Genomic DNA, 19,511 nt, shown 5'->3' with positions numbered 1-19,511 from the left:
AAAAATCCTAGTAAGAATAAAAAATAATAGATTATATCTAAAATATTTTTAAAAAAAACTAGGGCATGTGTGGTCGCCCTAACCAGACATGTCCAAGACCAGCCCTGGCTGAGTTCTAAATTGAAAAATATAATACAGAACAATGCTATTAGCTAGTTAAACCCCCTAACTCAATTTGCTAACCGCTGACAAACACCACATTATGTATTGAATTGGAATTTGTAATTGAAGATTTGAATTGATTAAATAATGTTATAATTAATATGATGTTTTAGGGTTGGGTAAACCAATTTTAATTTGTAAAAATTAATTAGATTAATAAAAAATTTGTAAGTTCGATCAAGCAAATTAGTACAAATTTAAGTAGATTAGTCCGATTGACATTCTTATTCTCGCTAGACAATTAGAAAAAACATATGCAGTGTTTTCTCTCTCACCTTCATCACCATTTTCTATCCGACTGGAGCTATATACCTGTTTGCGTATATATATATATATATATATATACCTACGTATAATATATATATCTTCTTCTCTTTCCATTTTCGCATATACTCTCTGCCCGGCAAAGGAATACCAGAACTTCTGCGCATTCAAATCTCGTAAAGGTTTCAAGAGAGAGAAATTTTGCCATATTTTCAATTATTCATTATTCATTTTTATTCTTAATTTGTCAGCTCTGTCAAACTCTCTCCCTTATTTTCCATGTCTAAAACCACAATTTTGAACATCAGCTAATCTTCTGGAGGGACGCGGAGATCTCAGAAGGTGAGCCGATCGACCATTTCGAAGATTGTTCAGATCTCTCGTGAATTGATTGATTGTTTGTTTCGATTTTATCGTGTTTGGAATGCTGCTGCCTTTTTTTTTTTTTTTTTTTTTTAATCCCGTGTCTGTTTGTTGTTTATGTGCTTATTGTGCGCATTCGTTAATGCCAATCTCGTTTTGCTCGTTGAGTTGAACGTGGGTCACGATCTCGTTCTGTTTTTATTTGTTTTGAGCTTTATTTCTGATTGTTGTTTCGGAAGATGATTGATTAATGAATTGTGGGTCCGCTAATTTGTGAATTTGATTAATGGACTCCATAGCCAATTTTTTGAGATTTGCATGCAGATTCTGAAGATAATGCTTTTCCCTGTGTCCCGATATGCAAGGTGGCTACCTAGACCATTGCGTTTTACCTAGTCATAGCATTGCATTAAATAAAGCAGTAGTTTTAGAGGTACATTTGGGGTTCGGGGGTGTTCAAATAAGGAGAAAAAAAAGAAGATATTTTGCTTATATTTAGCTCTACTTCTATCCGAGTAAAGATTGTAGGTAGAGGATGTTCTTCTGGTAGTATCTGTTTTGATGTTCCTTTAGCATTTATATGATTTTAATTTTGTGCATGATAAAGGCCCAGATAGGAACATTAGCAAGAATGATACATGCTCTATCTGCATTTCTGATTTATACCCATCACAAGTCTGCAAATAAGTTCAAGAGTATTTAAGCATAATGTACGCAAATAATGCATGAGGAAGATTCTTTGATATAGGCGGAAGATATACACTGCAAATATTAATGTTAACCATGGACGTTGTTTGAGGACTGCAAACAATTGGTTGAACTTCTGTAGTTTCTTGTGTAACTTTCCTGAAAGGTTGTATAGCGATGGGAAAGGAGCACCTTGATTCTTAAGTTTCCGATTGATAAGGCTCTTTTAGTTTCCCTTTTACCATAGTTGGTTCTTATTTTGCATGATAGACTAATAAACTTACAGGAAGTTATTAGTGTTCACTTACCATTATTATTATTATTATTATTATTATTATTATTATTATTATTATTACTATTATTATAATTATAATAATAATAATAATAATAATAATAATATTATTATTATTATTATTATTATTATTATTATTATTTTGTCTTTTCCATATTCCTTAATTTTTCATTCTTCCTTTTCTGCTTTGCAGTTCATTTTGTGGAACTTTTTTGATAGCTGAAGTTAGGAGCTTTGAAGGTCTAACTATCCTTTCTTGAAGGCACTTTAATTATTGTACACAATGTCTGGCTCTGTGAAAGGTTTGGAACCTGCATTTCAAGGAGCAGGACAAAAAGCGTATCCTTTTTTTGCTACAGTATCTTTATAAGTAAATTGATTATTTATGTTACACATGTGGATAGGAAATAGTGCAATGAACATGCGTTATGCCTTGTCTGCCTTTTATGAGCTATTTCTTTGTTAGAGATTTTTGCTCTGTTCTCCCTAACTGTATGCAGAGGGACTGAGATCTGGAGAATTGAGAATTTTCAACCAGTTCCTTTGCCAAAATCTGATCATGGTAAATTCTACTCGGGTGATTCTTACATCGTCTTGCAGGTGCATGCTAGTTTCGTTATTTATATATTTATTTTTTATCTGGCTGAACTTAGCTTTTAGGATAGAAGCAGTAACCGACTCCCTCTTAATGTTTGCAATTCTATTTGCAGATAACTGCTGGTAAAGGAGGTGCTTATTTGTATGACATACACTTTTGGATTGGAAAGGATACTAGCCAGGTATTGCATAACATTTCTTCTTATCAACAGCTCTATCAATTACCATTTTCATTTTCCTAAAATGTTGACAATTCTTTAGGATGAAGCGGGAACTGCTGCTATCAAAACTGTAGAGCTTGATGCAACTCTTGGAGGGCGAGCAGTACAACACAGAGAAATACAAGGTCATGAGTCTGATAAATTCTTGTCCTACTTTAAGCCATGTATTATACCGTTGGAAGGTGGTGTTGCAACTGGATTTAAGAAACCAGAGGAAGAAGAATTTGAAACGCGGTTATATATTTGTAAAGGAAAAAGAGTTGTTAGATTGAAGCAGGTAGGGAAACATACAACTAAATTCATGTCTCTTGCGTTGTTTTGATAAGATATGCTATGCTACAGTTCTACAACAGTAAAGAGAATGCTATTCAAATTGTCACAGGTCCCATTTGCTCGATCCACACTAAACCATGACGATGTGTTCATTCTGGATACAAAAGATAAGATATATCAGTTCAATGGTGAAAACTCCAATATTCAGGAAAGGGCCAAAGCATTAGAAGTAATTCAGTTTTTGAAGGACAAATATCATGAGGGGAAGTGTGGTGTTGCTATTATAGGTAAGTGTTTTAAGGCTAAGAAAAATATTATGCCCCTTTGTGCTTCTCTAAAATAATAGTTATGCATAATTCGCCAATGGTTATATGAAATTCTGAAATTGCGTTTTCCAGATGATGGAAATTTACAGGCAGAGCCAGATTCTGGTGAATTCTGGGTGCTTTTTGGTGGGTTTGCTCCAATTGGCAAGAAGGTTACTACCGAAGATGATATCGTTCCGGAGAGGACTCCTGCTAAGCTATTTAGGTGTGTTTATAGTTTTTAAGTATTTCAAATAGGAGCGTAATTTACATAAATTATGTGTTATTTATATATGGAGTATTTCCTTGAAATGGCTGATAGCTCTGATAAAGCAGGGAAACTTAAAGCATTGAGTTTACTCTTGTTTGAAGATGATATAAACATTTTATTAAAAATTTCAACTTTTCTATTATGATTTCTTGAGCTAAATGCCTAAATAGGTTCTAAATATGAAATTTAATTTATTAATACTAAATTAAGTATTACAAAAAGTTGAATTGTAAATAACTTGAGTCAAGTCTCATTAATCGAACTGGACACACAAAATGGGGCAGAGGGAATATATAATAGGGTATAAGGGAATTATTTTAATGTTTCCATTTTTCCTTGATGATTAGAGACATAAAAGTTGTCTTTTACAGATTTGAGATCTATCACTGAACAAGGTGATTTCTGCATACCACTTAATCCACATGTTTCTTTTAGTCCCAGTTTATTGGGCATACTTCCTTTTCTTAGGAAGCCAAAAGGATTTAAGTCATCATGATGAAATGTTCCATCTAGAAAATTCTAACACTAACTATTATTTCAATAGTTCCTTCCATGTGATATGTTAATCAAAATTTTCCATAAACTTACCTTTCTTCTAGAAATACTGAAATGGTAAACTAGCTTTGGGTTTAATAGTTTCTTCTATATATTAATTTAGCCAAAAACCTTCCATGAACTATCAATCAATTGAAGGAGTTTAGATTATGTCCCTTTCTGAACTGGATGAAGCTCTGATTATATGGTTAGAAACATTCTAAGCTGGCATAACTCTGAGCTTGAAATGGTGAGGTTCCAATTTTTTCTTTAGGTCAACTCTAAGTGTCCCAAAGCTTTAGTCTTGCTTTGTTTGTGAATAGGCATCCCTTGTTTGCTTTGCACTATTTGCCTGTGTTAACTGTTAAATACTCTTTACATGCTCACACAAGGTGCTAATGCCCTCTTCCTCTGTTTCAGCATTACTAATGGTCAGGTCAATCCTGTAGATGGCGAACTTTCCAAATCTATTTTGGAAAATAACAGGTGCTATTTATTGGATTGTGGTGCTGAGGTATTTGTTTGGGTTGGCCGTTTAACACAATTGGATGAGAAGAAAGCTGCTATTCAAACTTCAGAGGTAGAAATTTAGCTGTTAAATCCCCATGTTTAATCTGATAGTGGCTCTTATGCCTACATGCTGAATGGTATTCTCAGGAATTTGTTGGCAGTCAAAAGAGACCCAAGTCAACACATATCACTCAGCTCATTCAGGGTAACGAGACAAACTCCTTCAAGGCTAAGTTTGATTCTTGGCCATCAGGATCGTCAGCACCTGCCCCTGAGGAGGGAAGAGGAAAAGTTGCAGGTAGATTAAAGTGATTGATAAAATACAGAATTTTGTTTTCAAGGAACTAACTTTGAGTTTGTCCTTTCTTCATCCTTGTAGCTTTGCTGAAGCAACAAGGTGTTGGAATCAAGGCTGCAAGCAAGACTGTTACTGTAAACGAGGAAGTCCCCCCTTTGCTTGAAGGAGGTGGAAAATTAGAGGTGTTCTTATCTTTATGGTTCATACTGGTCAAGATGTGTTTATTTGGCTGTTTTTTATCTACTTGTTATGGAATGCTAACAGAGGTCTTTATCAGGTTTGGCGCATTAATGGAAGTGCAAAGACTCCAGTTCCCAAAGATGATGTCGGTAAATTCTACAGTGGAGATTGCTACATAGTCCTATATACCTACCCCTCAAATGATAAGAAAGAAGATTATTACTTGTGCTGGTGGATTGGGAAGGATAGTGTTGAGGTAACAAAAACTTATACATCAACTTTCATTTTTTTTTTTCTTGTGCAAATATAGTGTTTTCATGCTAATGACATTATTTATGAAGCTACTCTAGTAATTCCAATCTATCATAAATCAAGCTGACCAGGATAACTAAATTGATGTTTTAAAATTTCATTTCGACTATATTATTAGTATATTGCTTCTTTTATCTTGTTATTAGTAGAGGATGTATTCTGTTTCTTTGAGTTCTGTTTTTATGCATCCAGGAGGACCAGAAGATGGCTTCTCGGTTGGCTACCACAATGTGCAACTCACTGAAAGGGAGACCTGTACTGGTAATATTGGTTATTACTTGTGTTTTGATCCATATGGAATTGGATATTGTCAGATTGAATTTAACATGGATATCAATCAGGGCCGAATTTTCCAAGGGAAAGAGCCACCACAATTTGTTGCAATCTTCCAGCCAATGGTGGTCCTTAAGGTACTTCTCCTCCCTTCTTATTTTATGGTATCTTAATGCTAAACTCTAATCTAGAAGGCTTGAATTTTACCTCATATCCTTAAAAAAAAAAATAGGGTGGGTTAAGCTCCGGCTACAAGAACTACATTTCTGACAAAGGCTTAAATGATGAAACCTACACTGCTGATTCGGTTGCTCTTATTCGGATATCTGGAACTTCAGAACATAATAACAAAGCAGTTCAAGTTGATGCGGTATGCTTTTAATTTAAGCCTTTCAACTTTTCCATCTAGGCTACTCTGACTTGTAATTTTCAAGATATTCTTGAAGCAGTTGCTTTATCTGTTGATTCTTTAAAGATAACTTGATATTGAATATTATCTATCCTGTTCAACAAACCACTTTTCTTGTTGCTGAACTTCACATTACTATCTTGTATGGTTGAAACCATGTACACTGGCTCAAGATAAGAATCCTTTTTTTGCAGCCAAATAAATGAATAAAAAGAAAAAGAAAGTCAGTGAGGTTATGTTTAAAACAATGGATCTTTCAATAATTTGGTCCTTTCTTGGGTAGTGGTCTTTGAAAGCAATCTCCAAAGAGGTTTCTTTCTTTTACTCTGTTTTTCATAGTCTGGTTCTACACTGTTTTGCAAGTAATTATGAATTTCATATCCCCCACCTCCCCCCCCCCCCCCCCCCCCCCACCTCCCTCCCTCCCAAGGTTGGATGTTTCCCACTTACATGGCGTTTGGTTGGATGTAGTTTAGTTGTAATTGAATTGTAATTCAATGAAAGCCTCAATTACATTGTTTGGTTGGAGGGAATTGCAATTCCTTCCTTTTGTTGAATTGCAATTCATGGGGTACCCCAATGAATTGCAATTCAATGGATGTGGGAAAGGAAAAACTAGATGAAATGACACTACTATCCTTGATTATTATTACTATTATTATTACACAAGGGCATTTTAGTATTTACACCACTTCTTTCCTTCTCAATTCCAATAATTCTATTTCTCCCTACCAAACAATGTAATTTGAATTCCTACATTATTCATACCTTATTCTTTTCCCACCGAATTACAATTCCTTTCCTCCCTAATTCCTTCCTCCCAACCAAACACCCCCTAACATTCCATGGTGAGACAAACTCACAACTTAGAGTGTAAGCAAGGCGTGCTAACCACATGTTCTTTGTTGCACGGCTTATATTTCAAAGTTCTTTTGTTTTGTGTATTATCAGGTGGCAACTTCTCTGAACTCCAATGAGTGTTTTCTTGCTCAATCTGGCTCTTCAATGTTCACTTGGCATGGAAACCAGAGTACCTATGAGCAGCAGCAATTAGCATCAAAGATTGCTGAATTCTTGAAGGTATGCTTTATGGAGATTTTGTGATAAAAGATGTTCCTTCTTTTGACATACCCCCTTCCCTCTTTCCTATGGCCTAAAGCACCAATTTCACATATTGGAAAAAATAAAATAAATATTTATATAGAGGCATACTAAAATCTTATAGCTTTTGCACCATTTGTCTAATTTACTTTTTAACCATCACAATATCTTCAATTGTCATGACATGGGTAAACAAAGGAGCAATACATGCAACAAAGCCTATGAAGAAGGGACTCTAAGTTTCGGAAATAGAAAAGTAATAAAAAAGGAGAAATTGAATCATGTAGTTGTACTAGAAATTGAATGCAGTGGACTGACAACTCAATAAATTGACTGGATGAGTTAAATGTGCAATGGGATGGGCCACAAGCTATACAAAGTATGCTTCTGCACAATTTCAGTTTGCAATAGTTACCAAATTGGATAAATATTTCCTAATCAATTAACAATAATCAGAGAATAAAATATTTAAATTTCAAATTTTCAAAAATGAGTAAATCAAAGAAATGTTGATTGAGTTCCAGTTTCTTAACAATCAACAACTTTAAAATAACTATTTTCAACAATTATGAAATTAAAATAAATTCTAATAGCCTTCATATTATTAGAAAATTAGTTCAGGTGTTTCATTGAATGGTTGATGTATGCTAATAAAATGAAAGTTATTTACACGATTGTAGTCTCATGGCTTTTTGTTGCAAGTTAAAAAAATAAAAAAGGAAGAAGAGGAAGTCCAGAAAATGATACTTCATACATGGCAACATGGATCAATTATTCAATTTAAGGATTTTCTTTGCAATTTGGAACTGATTCGCTGAAAGCAGAAAAAATTTCAATGAAATGCATAACTTTACTACTTTAGTGATTTGTGCTTCATTGCTTCAGCTCAAAAAAGGCAAAAAGCTTGTGTTATCATAAAGTTGCCTCGCTTAAGCATATTAAGTGAGTTCATTTTTACTCAGTGCTTGCCCACTTTTTGCAAGTCAGTTCTCCATTGCTCTTTCATATTCAGCTGCCTTAATAGGGTTCATACATGTTTACCAACTGAATCTGTTTGATCAGTTAATCATAGGGGATTCATAGTTTTTTGTTGTGTTAATAAATTTTACTGCATAATGAAAATTAATGTGCTCTTATTTTCATAATGAACTCAGCCAGGAGTGGCTGCAAAACACACTAAAGAAGGAACTGAGAGCTCTGCTTTCTGGTTTGCTATTGGTGGTAAACAAAGTTATACCAGCAAGAAAGTAGCCCCAGAGGCTGTCCGTGATCCTCACTTATTCACGTATTCTATCAACAAAGGTACATTGTTTTCTTTGATGTAGTAAAAGTGCTTTTATTTTTACTGGTCTTGTGATTTGCCCTTTTATATATTCCATTCAAGAAGAATTTATGTTTCTGTACTAACATTTTCTTTAATAATGTTTTTTCCTCCACAGGAAAATTTGAGGTGAGTTCTGGAACTTGAGCTTAAAGTTCTTGAATTTCTTTCCTTGTATAAACATTTCATTCCTACGCCCTGCCCTCATTCTTCAAAGTTCAAACCAATCCTTGCCTGGGCCAGGTTGAAGAAGTATACAACTTCTCTCAAGACGATCTGTTGACTGAGGATGTCTTAGTACTAGACACGCGTGCAGAAGTGTTTGTTTGGGTTGGTCAATCAACTGATCCCAATGAAAAGCAAAATGCTTTTGAAATTGGGCAGGTAATTCACAAGTTACTACTGCTGTTGCATACTCATAAGTGTATTCATTCTTATTAGGCTTTAATGATCATTGGGTTTCATTGCAGAAATACATTGAGATGGCTACATGCTTAGAAGGATTATCTTCTAATGCTCCATTGTATAAAGTCACAGAAGGAAATGAGCCTTGCTTCTTTACGACATATTTTTCGTGGGATCCTGCAAAAGCTATTGTATGTTGCAAAGTCTATCTTATAATTTCAGTGTTACTTTTGATAATTCTCAGAATTCATGATTTGAATGATTCTTGAGGGAAAAATGTTCTTGGCATGCAAGTGTTGGTTTTTCACTCTGAAGCTGTAGACTTGGGCACATTTAGAGCTTTAAATGTACATGCTGAACAGGTTAAACTATGCATTATTTGGGAATATTAGTGAAAGCCAGAAACATAAAGCATCAGATGAGAGAAATTTTTAGATAGTCAGTCCAGAATAATGTAGTAGTGATAACTGATAAGATGCTAGAATTTCATACTGCAAAGGGGTTTGGTTCATGGGATTGGAAGATTGGACTAAAAGTAGGGACAAGAATAGTCTTTGGGAAGGTGGAAGTTTGGGATAACTAATCTCATTTTTTAACCAAACAATCCTCCAAGAATGTTAGCCAGATAGGATTCTACCAAATTGTTTTAATAAATCTTTAATATTTAAAAGAAGGGATTTTCCATTTTGACTATTCTTTGTTGATGAAAGGATTGGAAGCAAAATTTTCTGTTCAGTATTGATGGGAAAGAGTAAATCTAGTTTTAGGGTAGAAAACTGTTTGAGTAGAAAAGTTGTAAGTTCCAAATTTCCTATTTCATAGGTGCAATTCCATGATGCCATAGATCAGTGATATCTGATTTCTAACTCTTCACCATTGTCAATATTATTGACTGTCATGATGAGTAATTATTACATTATTTATTTGATGGATAAACTGTTTCTGGACATTGATGTGCCTGCCTCATCAAATGTCTTGTGGTGGTGACCTGTCCATTTTTCTCTAATACAACTTACTTTCAAGTTCCGTGTTATTTATTTTTATCTTTATGCAATTAGGCACTTGGAAACTCGTTCCAAAAGAAGGTCACGCTACTATTTGGAACAGGTCAGGGTGCAGAGGTAATTGGTAGATTTGAGTTGCATTCAATTTCTTCTGTAAATTCTCTTCTGTACTACCATATGTCCATATCAATTGAAGATAGATTCTCGGGGTGGATATCTAAAATAGACCCACTTGGTATATGAGGGAAAGGCAATAGAAAATTGATATAGTTATGCTTATTCAAATTTATAATGCAATATATAACTATCGCCCATTTTTTAAATTCCTTTATATAATAAGTAACTATAAATAACTATCACTACTATAATCTTATCTGAGTTCTCTTAAAGTGTGGACTCATCCAATTTGGTGAAGTCATAACAAGTTAAATACCAAATGGAAGGATGCTAAGGGTCTGGCGGACCTTTTTTTTTTTTTTTTTGGAATGGCACTTAGAACGTTAGCCTTCTGAAGTTTGTAATCACATTTTATTGCACATGTGAAGTCTGTATATTTATGCTGGTCACCTCTTATGAATTGCATGTATCCTGAATTTCTTTATTATTTTTCAGAATCATCCAAGATCCAATGGGACAAATCGTACAGGACCAACACAACGAGCTTCAGCCTTAGCTGCTTTGAACTCTGCATTTAGTTCATCTTCTGCATCAAAACCTGTTGCAACATCAAGGCCAGCAGCGAGAAGTCCGCGATCGAGTTCGCAAAGAGCAGCTGCAGTAGCAGCTTTATCTTCTGTTCTTACTGCTGAAAACAAACAGTCAACTGATACCTCTCCTACTCGCTCTCCCACTCCTCGCTCTCCTGCACGATCAAGTAAAAGTCCTCTAACACAAAGAGAAGCAAGTCCTACTGGTATCAAAATCTGAACTGTTTACTCTCTGTTTTTCTGCGTCCATTTTTGTGATTTTCTCCTCTATCAAATTGCTTGTGTTTATTTCCTAACTCATGAATGATTATATCTGCACAAATAGCATTACAGGTTTTGATCTTTTGATTATTTTCTATGTTAATAATGTTGATCTTTGCAAACTATTTCCAGCCTAAGAAATTTTTAATATTTTAGAAGTGCATATATCTAGCATTTGTTAAATTTGATCATTATATACTTGTGTATTTTATTTTCTGAATCAAAGACTTGGACAAGGTGACATGTTTTAAAATTGTTTGCAGCTGTAAATGAGAACGAAAAAACATATTCTCCGTTTGAAGATCCCAAAGGATCTCCTGTAGTTAAGGAAACAGAGGTGGTTAAACCTGTGGCGGTGGCCAATGGTGAGGGGTGTGAATTAAAGACACAGCAAGAACAGGATGACAATAACAGTGAAGGTAGTCCGACCATATTCAGTTATGAAAGGTTGAAGGTTAAATCTGCGAACCCTGTTACTGGGATTGATTTTAAACGGAGAGAGGTTTGTGGCTTAAACAGTAACAACTGCATCCAATATTTCATTCTGATTGTTAATGGTTATTTTCCATTGCTGTTTCTGATTGTTATGATTGATTTCCAGGCTTATCTATCTGATGGGGAATTTGAGGCTGTTCTTGGAATGAAGAAGGAAGCCTTCTATAAGATACCAAAATGGAAACAAGACATGCAGAAAAAGAAGGCTGATCTCTTCTAGATTCCACATCCAAAGCCAAGCAACTTCTCCCACTCTTCCCCTCTTTCAAGCTCATCTTTCGTTCTACAAGTTTTTCTTGCCAGAGCAACCACCTATCTTTTATAGGTACATAATGCCTGGATAGAATATCTAGCATTTCTACAATCTTCCTTTGAAATACCTTTAGCTTTTGGTAGTTTCAAATTTCTGCTATCTGCCTGCTTGAAGAGTGATTTTTTTACTCCCCTCTTTTAATACTGCCATTTTGCCGAGATCCAAAGATTGCAGTTACAATGACAGCAGCCAGGTCGATTCTTTGATTTGCGCAGTTTGTGATTTTTCGAAGTTAAGTTTCTTTCAATCATTTATTCGTTGATCAAAAAGGGTGTATATGTATTTTGCTTTGTACTCAGAATGATGAAATGCAGACAAATAGTGGTTTGGACTCGGACTTTCCACCCGACCATTTCCTTTTAATGCAATTTTTTATTAGCTGCATCTTTCTCCTCTTCCCCCCACATTCAGACATTCATGCGATTTGGCATTATATTTTCATCATTCACATTTGAAACCAATGTTTACAGTTTCATGCCAGCTGCTTTCTTCTCTTACCAATTGACAGGTGGTTGTTCTTAACCAAAAAAACAACAACAAATGTACACTTAGAATTTACATAATTTACTTAGAATAGGTAATATTAAGATTTAATAATGCTATTTTTAAAAAATATTAAGAGTTAATTATACTATTTTTGCCAGTTCAAAGTAATTTATTAGAGGTTTTTTTTTTTTTTTTTCAATATTTACGGAATTCAATTGACTTAAGCTATAAGAAATAATAGTTTATTTTGAAACACTATTTCAAATAGTGTTTCAAAATAAGGCTCATGACTATTTATTTTTTTTTTTCCTTTTTCTTTTTAAATTTTTATTAATGAATTAAAATGACATTATCTACCTTTCATTAAATAAAGTAATAATATCTTAATTATTTTTTTATCTTTTTACATTTATCAACTAATTTAATAATTAATTTTATCAAATATTTTAATTTCAATTAGTTAATTTATCAACAACTTTTTAACTTTCAACTAGAGGGAAAAGTAAATGAACTTTTGAACTATTTTAAAATTGCATTTATTTTTTTTAAAGGTTTTAAAATTTGCACTTAAATTTGACTAAAAGTTCAAATGTATATGTATAGCAAGTAATGATAAAAATTTGTATATCTTAATTCAAGATAATGTTTGCTTGATTGAATTTGAAGAGAAATATATGCTTTAAAAATTAAAATAGATGCCAAGTGGTTAGTGTCAAATACTCAAATTCTACAACTTTGCGTCCATAACCAAATTAATAAAAGCTCAGGGGTGTATGTTATAAATTCAAAAGATTGAAAGGCGTCCTCGTCCTTCCGATTCTACCCTTCTCCTCCATTAACGTTAGTTAAAACCCATCTCACAAAGAGGTTTATCTTTATCTCCATGGCTACCTTCCCCAACAGCTTAGACATTTTCAGGCTCGACTCAAAGGCATCACAGTGCAAACCTAAACTCACGCCATTTCAAACCGGACCTGGAACGTCTGTAATCTACTGCAGAAAGTCCAAGAATGAGGACGCATTCGTGGAGAAGAAGCAAGCTGCAGTGGACTACGACACAGGGACCCACAGTGTTTCCGTACGAATCGACGGGCTCAGGAAATCCGACTTGCCGAAACGGAACCTTTTGCGAGTCGACGGAGACCGGTTCCAGAAGGATTGGCCACTCTCTGAGGTGGTAGCCAATATCATGAAGCTCAATCACTGGGAAGATATTGATGGCCTCTTAAACCGGTGGGCCGGTCGATTTGCCCGAAAGAATTTTCCAGTTCTTATAAAGGTAATTCCAACCGAAAGTCTAATAATTTAATTTGAAACTTTGGAGGATTATAATTGCTCCGCATTTGTTCATTTAGTCTAATTGTGATATCAATTCAGTTCACTACTAAGAAAATTTTAAATGTAATATGTAGAAATGCTTTTATTGTTACTGCTATGATGATCTTTATTTGGCATTTGTCATTTATAAGCTTGAGTTATGATTATGAACTATCCTTTTGAATGAAGAGTAGTGTGATGGGAATCTCTCTGAGTTATCAATTCGAAATGGTATAGGAAATAACACAGCTCGGTTCAATAGAGCACAGTGTACATGTTTTCAATTGGATGAAGAACCAAAAGAACTATTGTGCACGCAGTGATATTTACAACATGATGATCAGGTTGCATGCAAGGCATAATCAGATTGACCAAGCTCGTGGCTTGTTTTTTGAAATGCAAAAATGGAGGTAAGCTGGTAGCTTTTTAATATTAAAAATCTTTTGTTCTTAGTTGTATTATTATCTCCACAAGAAATGAGGGGTCTGGGGTCATAAGCTTATTCATTATCAAGACTTTAGGTGGTTTTATTGTGTTTGAAGCTACTGCTGGTAAATTGTGAAGATATGCAATCTATTCTGTCATTCTTAAAAGTTAAAGTTCTTTGTTTTATTTTTTATTTTTATTTTTTTAATAACTGAATTTGAGGTGGGTGTGGGTTTTGGTGGCTTAGTTTCCGGTCTTCATAGTGTAAAATCCTTCTTTTTCTTTTCTCTCCATCTTTAGGTGCTGACAAAAGATATCCAAAATATCTGCAAGGTTGTTTGCAGAATGCATTTCTAGTGCAGAAGTGAAACCTGTCATCGTAAGGAAACTACTAGGTCATTGCTATCATTTATTGCAGTCAGATTGTTTGATTTACTATACTGGAAAATAATATTCATCATCAGATGCCATTTCAGTTTTGTTTTTTCACCCTGTTTATAAATTGTTAGAACATATTAAATTCATACTTATTGACTTTCACTGCTGATACTAATTTAAGCTGGCTGACTTTCAGTGCTGATACTAATTTATGCTCCCACCTTGTTCCTTTAGGTGTCAACCTGATGCGGAAACCTATAATGCTCTCATCAATGCACATGGTCGAGCTGGCCAGTGGCGTTGGGCGAAAAATATCATGGAAGACATGCTCCGTGCAGCGGTGTGTACTTTTCCTTATTAGACATTTTTGGTTTTGATGTGAACTTTTATTTATTTCTCATTATCTGATCTGCAATAATTTCTCTGCGTTGTGTTTTTTATTAGCTCTTAGATATAAAGCTAACCTTTAGGAAGATACTTTTATTTGAATTTCAATACAGTATTCATTTTTCTCTCTACCATGCTTTTGATATCTTGATCTCCATAGACATCCTTTTTGGTCTTAATTACAGATTCCCCCAAGTAGGTCAACCTACAACAACTTGATCAATGCATGTGGGTCTAGTGGAAATTGGAGAGAGGCTTTGAAAGTTTGCAAGAAAATGACAGAAAATGGGTGTGGACCTGATCTGGTAACTCATAATATTGTGCTTTCTGCCTATAAAACTGGGGCACAGTATTCAAAAGCACTATCCTATTTTGAGCTGATGAAAGGAACCAATATCCGTCCTGACACTACAACCCTTAATATTGTGATGCATTGCCTAGTGAAGCTTGGAAAATATGATAAAGCTGTTGAAATTTTTAATTCAATGCGAGAGAAAAAGGCTGAATGCCATCCTGATATTGTCACATTCACTACTATTATGCACATGTATTCTGTTTGTGGACAGATTGAAAACTCTGAAGCTGTTTTCAGTTTAATTTTAGCAGAAGGTGTGAGACCAAACATTGTCGCATATAACACACTACTAGGTGCTTATGCTAAACATGGTATGAGTCAAAAAGCTTTGTTAGTTTTTGATGAGATGAAATGTAGTGGAGTACACCCTAATGTTGTATCTTATACATCTTTACTCAATGCCTATGGACGATCACAGCAACCTGAGAAGGCAACGGAAATATTTGAAACAATGAAGAGAAAAAACTTGAAACCAAATTTAGTGACTTACAATGCACTAATTGATGCTTATGGTTCTAATGGTGATCTAGCTAAAGCAGTACAAGTGATGCGTGAAATGGAACAGAATGGTCTGCAAGCAAATGTTGTCACAATAGGTACTTTATTGGCTGCCTGTGGACGCTGTGGTCAAAAGGTGAAAATCGAATCCATTCTTTCAGCTGCTGAAATGCGTGGAATACAGTTGAACACAGTTGCCTATAACTCAGCTGTTGGAAGTTATATGAATATTGGAGAATATGAAAAAGCTTTGGATCTGTACCATTCAATGAGGAAAAAGAAAGTTATGCCAGATTCTGTTACATATAATGTGTTAATAAGTGGATGCTGCAAAATGTCAAAATATACTGAGGCACTAAAATTTCTTGATGAAATGATGGAAATGAAAATTCCTTTGTCAAGGGAAGTGTATTCATCTGCAATCTGTGCATACAGTAAACAGGCAAGTAACTGACATAATTTTGCTCATACGTTTTACAACCTTGTCTGGAATCTTACCTCACTTCCTACCTCTCAGGATGAACTTGCAAGGGCAGAATCTATGTTCTCCATGATGAAAATGGCTGGCTTTCAGCCTGATGTTATTGCATATACCACAATGTTACATGCTTACAGTGTCGCTGGTGAGTTATAGGCTACTGGCTACATAATAATTTGTTTTATATTGGCTGAAAGAATATATACATCATGAATATGTGTGAAATTGATTTTACAGGCAATTTGGAGAAGGTTTTTGAAGTATTTAAAGAAATGGAATCAAACAATGTGATCCCAGACTCCATTGCTTGTTCATCTCTTATGAGAGCCTTCAACAAAGGATGTCAACCAGCCAAAGTTTTTATTGTGGCAGAATTTATGAGAGAAAGGAAAATCCCTTTCATTGATGCTGTTTTCTTTGAAATGGTTTCTGCATGCAGCATGTGAGTCCTGCTTGTTCAGCACCCTTAATGCCCGCAGAAAGTTGATGCTAAAAATTATGCATTTCACTTTTGCATTTTCATTTGCATTCATGAAAAAATGAACTCATGCTGACTTATGATATCTGCTGTATGTTTGAGATACAAGTTGTCAAGTTCAAATGTTAGTTACAAAGAACTTCTTTAACACAAAGCAGTATCTACTTTGGTAAAAAAAAAAAACTAAGAATAAAAGTTAGGAAGCAGAAAGTGCTTACTATTAACCATTACAAACTGCTTCTCTTGGTCTGGCACTTCATACATAGCTCTTTAGATTTCTGTCATATAATTGCTACATTATATCGTTCTTTTTACAGGATGATGTTTCTTGATCTCTTTGATCTGCACTATGGAAAGATAGTTGTACATGCTAGCCACAACCCTAGAAATTCACCTGAATAAATTTGCGAGATAGGAATCTGTTTCTCAATTTTATTTGTTTTATTAGAAATGTGAATGTATGCATTATAAGTTCATCTCTTTAACTGATTCTAACTTTCATAACATGTTTGGGTATAAGTTGGCTGCTTTGACAAGAAATTGCTGGAGTTTTCCTTTTTCTTCTAATGGTTCTTAAAAGGTGTTCTTGTCATGAATTATGGTATATTATTTATTTTCCAAGAAACTAAAATGTTACTTTATATATCCAAAGATTACGAGATTGGAAGATGACGACTGAAATTATTAGTATGATGGAGGCTTCACTCCCTGGTATCTCAGTTGGAATTCTGAATCAGCTTCTCCAGTGCATTGGAAAATCCGGCAAGATTGAGACCATGATAAAGGTAATTCAGAAGTTCTCAAATGGTTATTTGGGTACTGAAAATTTCCAATACATTTGTTCCTGTGTATGCAGTTTTACTACAAAATAGTCACATCAGGTGCAGAAATCAACTTAACTACGTACTCAATTTTGTTGAAGAATCTTTTGAGTGCTGGAAATTGGAGGAAATACATTGAGGTATGGATATATATGGTGTCAGTGAGAACTCCTTAATTATGGTCTTGGCATCAATTAAGCAGGTAGATTTGCAAAATATATTGAAACCACATGTGCAACTAAACAGAATTTCTAGAGCATGCTATGGTGGAATTTGGGCAGCTAGAGAGCTGGATACCAGGATGACCAAACCCAAATATTAATATTCAGTTCTTGAAATCCAACCTAACTTGAAGTTGGATTTGCAAAATCCAATTTTCATGTTCTGATTTTGGAGTTTGGTTGAGCTATCCCAATTGTATAAAATTAAGGCAAAAGAACATTACAGAAAGGCAAAATATTAACATTCCTTTACATGCTACATATGAATAAGATCCAGGAGAAGAGTAAAATATTATAGCTAGAGGTAGATACTCAGAGAGTAAAGAACTGAGATCTATTCCTATACTAGTGGAATTAAGCTCAATAGAATTTCGATCAGGTAAAAGATTATACTCCCTAATGCAACCCGACCAAAGAGAGAATCTCCAACATGCCCAAAAACTTTGGAAGTTTGGATGCATTTTTCTGCTTGGGAGATTCACTTGACCCACTTTCCAAACCTTGCACAGGCACTAATGTTTTAACTTTTAAATCATGTAAGTATTTTGCTCCGAGAAGAAAGCTTGATTTAATTATTTGAAGAACAGTGGTCTTTCTTCACATTCTCTTTTATGTTGACTAGTTGAAATGGTTCATGAGATATTTCCATCTCTACACAAGGAGAAGAAAATATTTCAGACCTCCCATCTGGACATATCTCAGTCCTCAAAGAAATAGCAATATGTTGTCCCAGTAAATAGCGCAACAGTGTCTGTTCTTGCTGAGTTTATAAGACTCCAGAGCTTTGTTATTGCAGTATAGATGTTTGCTTCTATTATTCACAAACTCCTTTGACTTATCCAATTTCACAAATGTTCTCTTTCAAAAACTTGAGGAAAGTAATCCCTTGACAATATTTTGATGTAGGTGATGCAATGGATGTTGGATGGAGGAATCCAACCTTCAAAAGAAATGTATCAAAACATACTCTTCTTTGCTCAGAGAAGTGTTGGAACTGAGTATGCTGCTATAATAAAAGAACGAGTAGGTATGTAAGTATGTTCAGTTTTGATTCATTCATCTGCATATTACACAACTGTGAATTTGATTCTAAATATATTGCCAAATTATGTTTGAATTTTGTCAGTTCTATAAGTGGCAATTTGGCAGGATTTGTTTTATTAGAATGCCCTTGGGCCACAGAGTTTTCGAACATTGCAACTATAATTCTTTTAGTTTATATATATTATCATGAGTTTAAAAAAGTGAAGTCCTTTCTCCACTTATAATACATCATTCTTGAATTAATCCCTAGACTAGATTCACCCAACTTAAAATAACTGATTACCATTTTTACCATCTATTAGTGGAATGGGAAATTATTGCTTGTCTTAAAGTAATTGGGGATATGAATAATATCTGGTTGAAGCTTCAATTTCCAGTCTTGCTAGTAACATGTTTGTTTGTTTGACAGAAGCCATGAAAACAAAATATGGAGATCAGACAACCAGCCTGCCTGGATCTCTCCACACCGACACATTGAGAGAGTTGAAAATACTGGCATAGCAATTCTCAAATAGTTTCTCCTGGAGATATGTTTGGAGTCCAAAAGACCAAAAGATACTACTTCAATACTTAGCCTGTGCAGAATAGTGAGTTGCTAATTTAACAGGAAGTATGGCAGCAAGGCTGAATATGTGTTAGCGTGAGACCACAGACAGTTGTGTCATAGCTCCACAGAACGCGGGGCATACCACCATTTCTCAATAGAGCATGTTTAGCGGGCTGGCCTCATTGCGTTCATGCTTATACTGAACACTGCACTGCACCACCTTAAATTGCATTGATGAATATCTGCTGCATCGATGATGTTAAGTGATGCCCAACATGCAGAGTAAAATGCAGCTTCGCTAGCAATATTTTTCCAGTGTTGCTGACAGCCTTATTGCACTTGTTTAGTTGTTTATGTAAAGATGTGAACAAGTTCATTTATGAATCTGAACTACTTGGTTGGGTTGTCCACTTGCCCCTAAGTAACTGGAAGGAAAATAAATTTTTTATCTTAAAGAAACTGGAAGGAAATCTCGACCATACTTAATGCACAAAACCATCATGCAATGCAATCACTC

General features: G+C 34.7%; 2 protein-coding genes across 5 annotated transcripts; both read left to right on the top strand.

Annotated features, from left to right (window-relative positions):
- The first annotated feature begins 416 nt into the window (after positions 1 to 416).
- Positions 417 to 11,942, top strand: LOC109161957 (villin-2-like). 3 transcript variants are annotated; one of them, XM_019310546.1, is made up of 24 exons: positions 417 to 608; positions 735 to 768; positions 1,962 to 2,107; positions 2,269 to 2,368; positions 2,479 to 2,547; positions 2,627 to 2,863; positions 2,969 to 3,146; positions 3,258 to 3,390; positions 4,390 to 4,549; positions 4,627 to 4,777; positions 4,859 to 4,959; positions 5,055 to 5,213; positions 5,462 to 5,530; positions 5,611 to 5,679; positions 5,775 to 5,912; positions 6,903 to 7,031; positions 8,207 to 8,354; positions 8,492 to 8,502; positions 8,617 to 8,757; positions 8,844 to 8,969; positions 9,837 to 9,899; positions 10,395 to 10,695; positions 11,014 to 11,252; positions 11,352 to 11,942. In XM_019310546.1, the coding sequence occupies exons 3-24, from the start codon at positions 2,052 to 2,054 to the stop codon at positions 11,463 to 11,465; spliced, it is 2,892 nt and encodes a 963-aa protein (XP_019166091.1). In that variant the 5' UTR covers positions 417 to 608; positions 735 to 768; positions 1,962 to 2,051; the 3' UTR covers positions 11,466 to 11,942. The 3 variants fall into 3 exon arrangements, with proteins under 3 accessions (XP_019166091.1, XP_019166090.1, XP_019166093.1); XM_019310545.1 differs by having other exon boundaries at positions 417 to 768; XM_019310548.1 differs by lacking the exons at positions 417 to 608; positions 735 to 768 and adding an exon at positions 1,083 to 1,154.
- Positions 11,943 to 12,886: 944 nt separating this feature from the next.
- LOC109161958 (pentatricopeptide repeat-containing protein At2g41720) lies at positions 12,887 to 19,453 on the top strand. 2 transcript variants are annotated; one of them, XM_019310549.1, is made up of 10 exons: positions 12,887 to 13,323; positions 13,599 to 13,771; positions 14,400 to 14,505; positions 14,738 to 15,847; positions 15,923 to 16,028; positions 16,121 to 16,325; positions 17,014 to 17,146; positions 17,218 to 17,322; positions 18,310 to 18,430; positions 18,857 to 19,453. In XM_019310549.1, exons 1-10 carry the CDS (start codon positions 12,928 to 12,930, stop codon positions 18,946 to 18,948), a joined length of 2,547 nt encoding a protein of 848 aa, XP_019166094.1. In that variant the 5' UTR covers positions 12,887 to 12,927; the 3' UTR covers positions 18,949 to 19,453. The 2 variants fall into 2 exon arrangements, with proteins under 2 accessions (XP_019166094.1, XP_019166095.1); XM_019310550.1 differs by having other exon boundaries at positions 13,208 to 13,323; positions 13,556 to 13,771.
- Positions 19,454 to 19,511: the final 58 nt, after the last annotated feature.

Source organism: Ipomoea nil, unplaced genomic scaffold, assembly GCF_001879475.1.
Source record: "Ipomoea nil cultivar Tokyo-kokei standard unplaced genomic scaffold, Asagao_1.1 scaffold2926, whole genome shotgun sequence".
Lineage (NCBI taxonomy): Eukaryota > Viridiplantae > Streptophyta > Magnoliopsida > Solanales > Convolvulaceae > Ipomoea > Ipomoea nil.
Note: the sequence above shows the minus strand (reverse complement) of the source record. Positions and strands in the feature narration are given on the sequence as shown.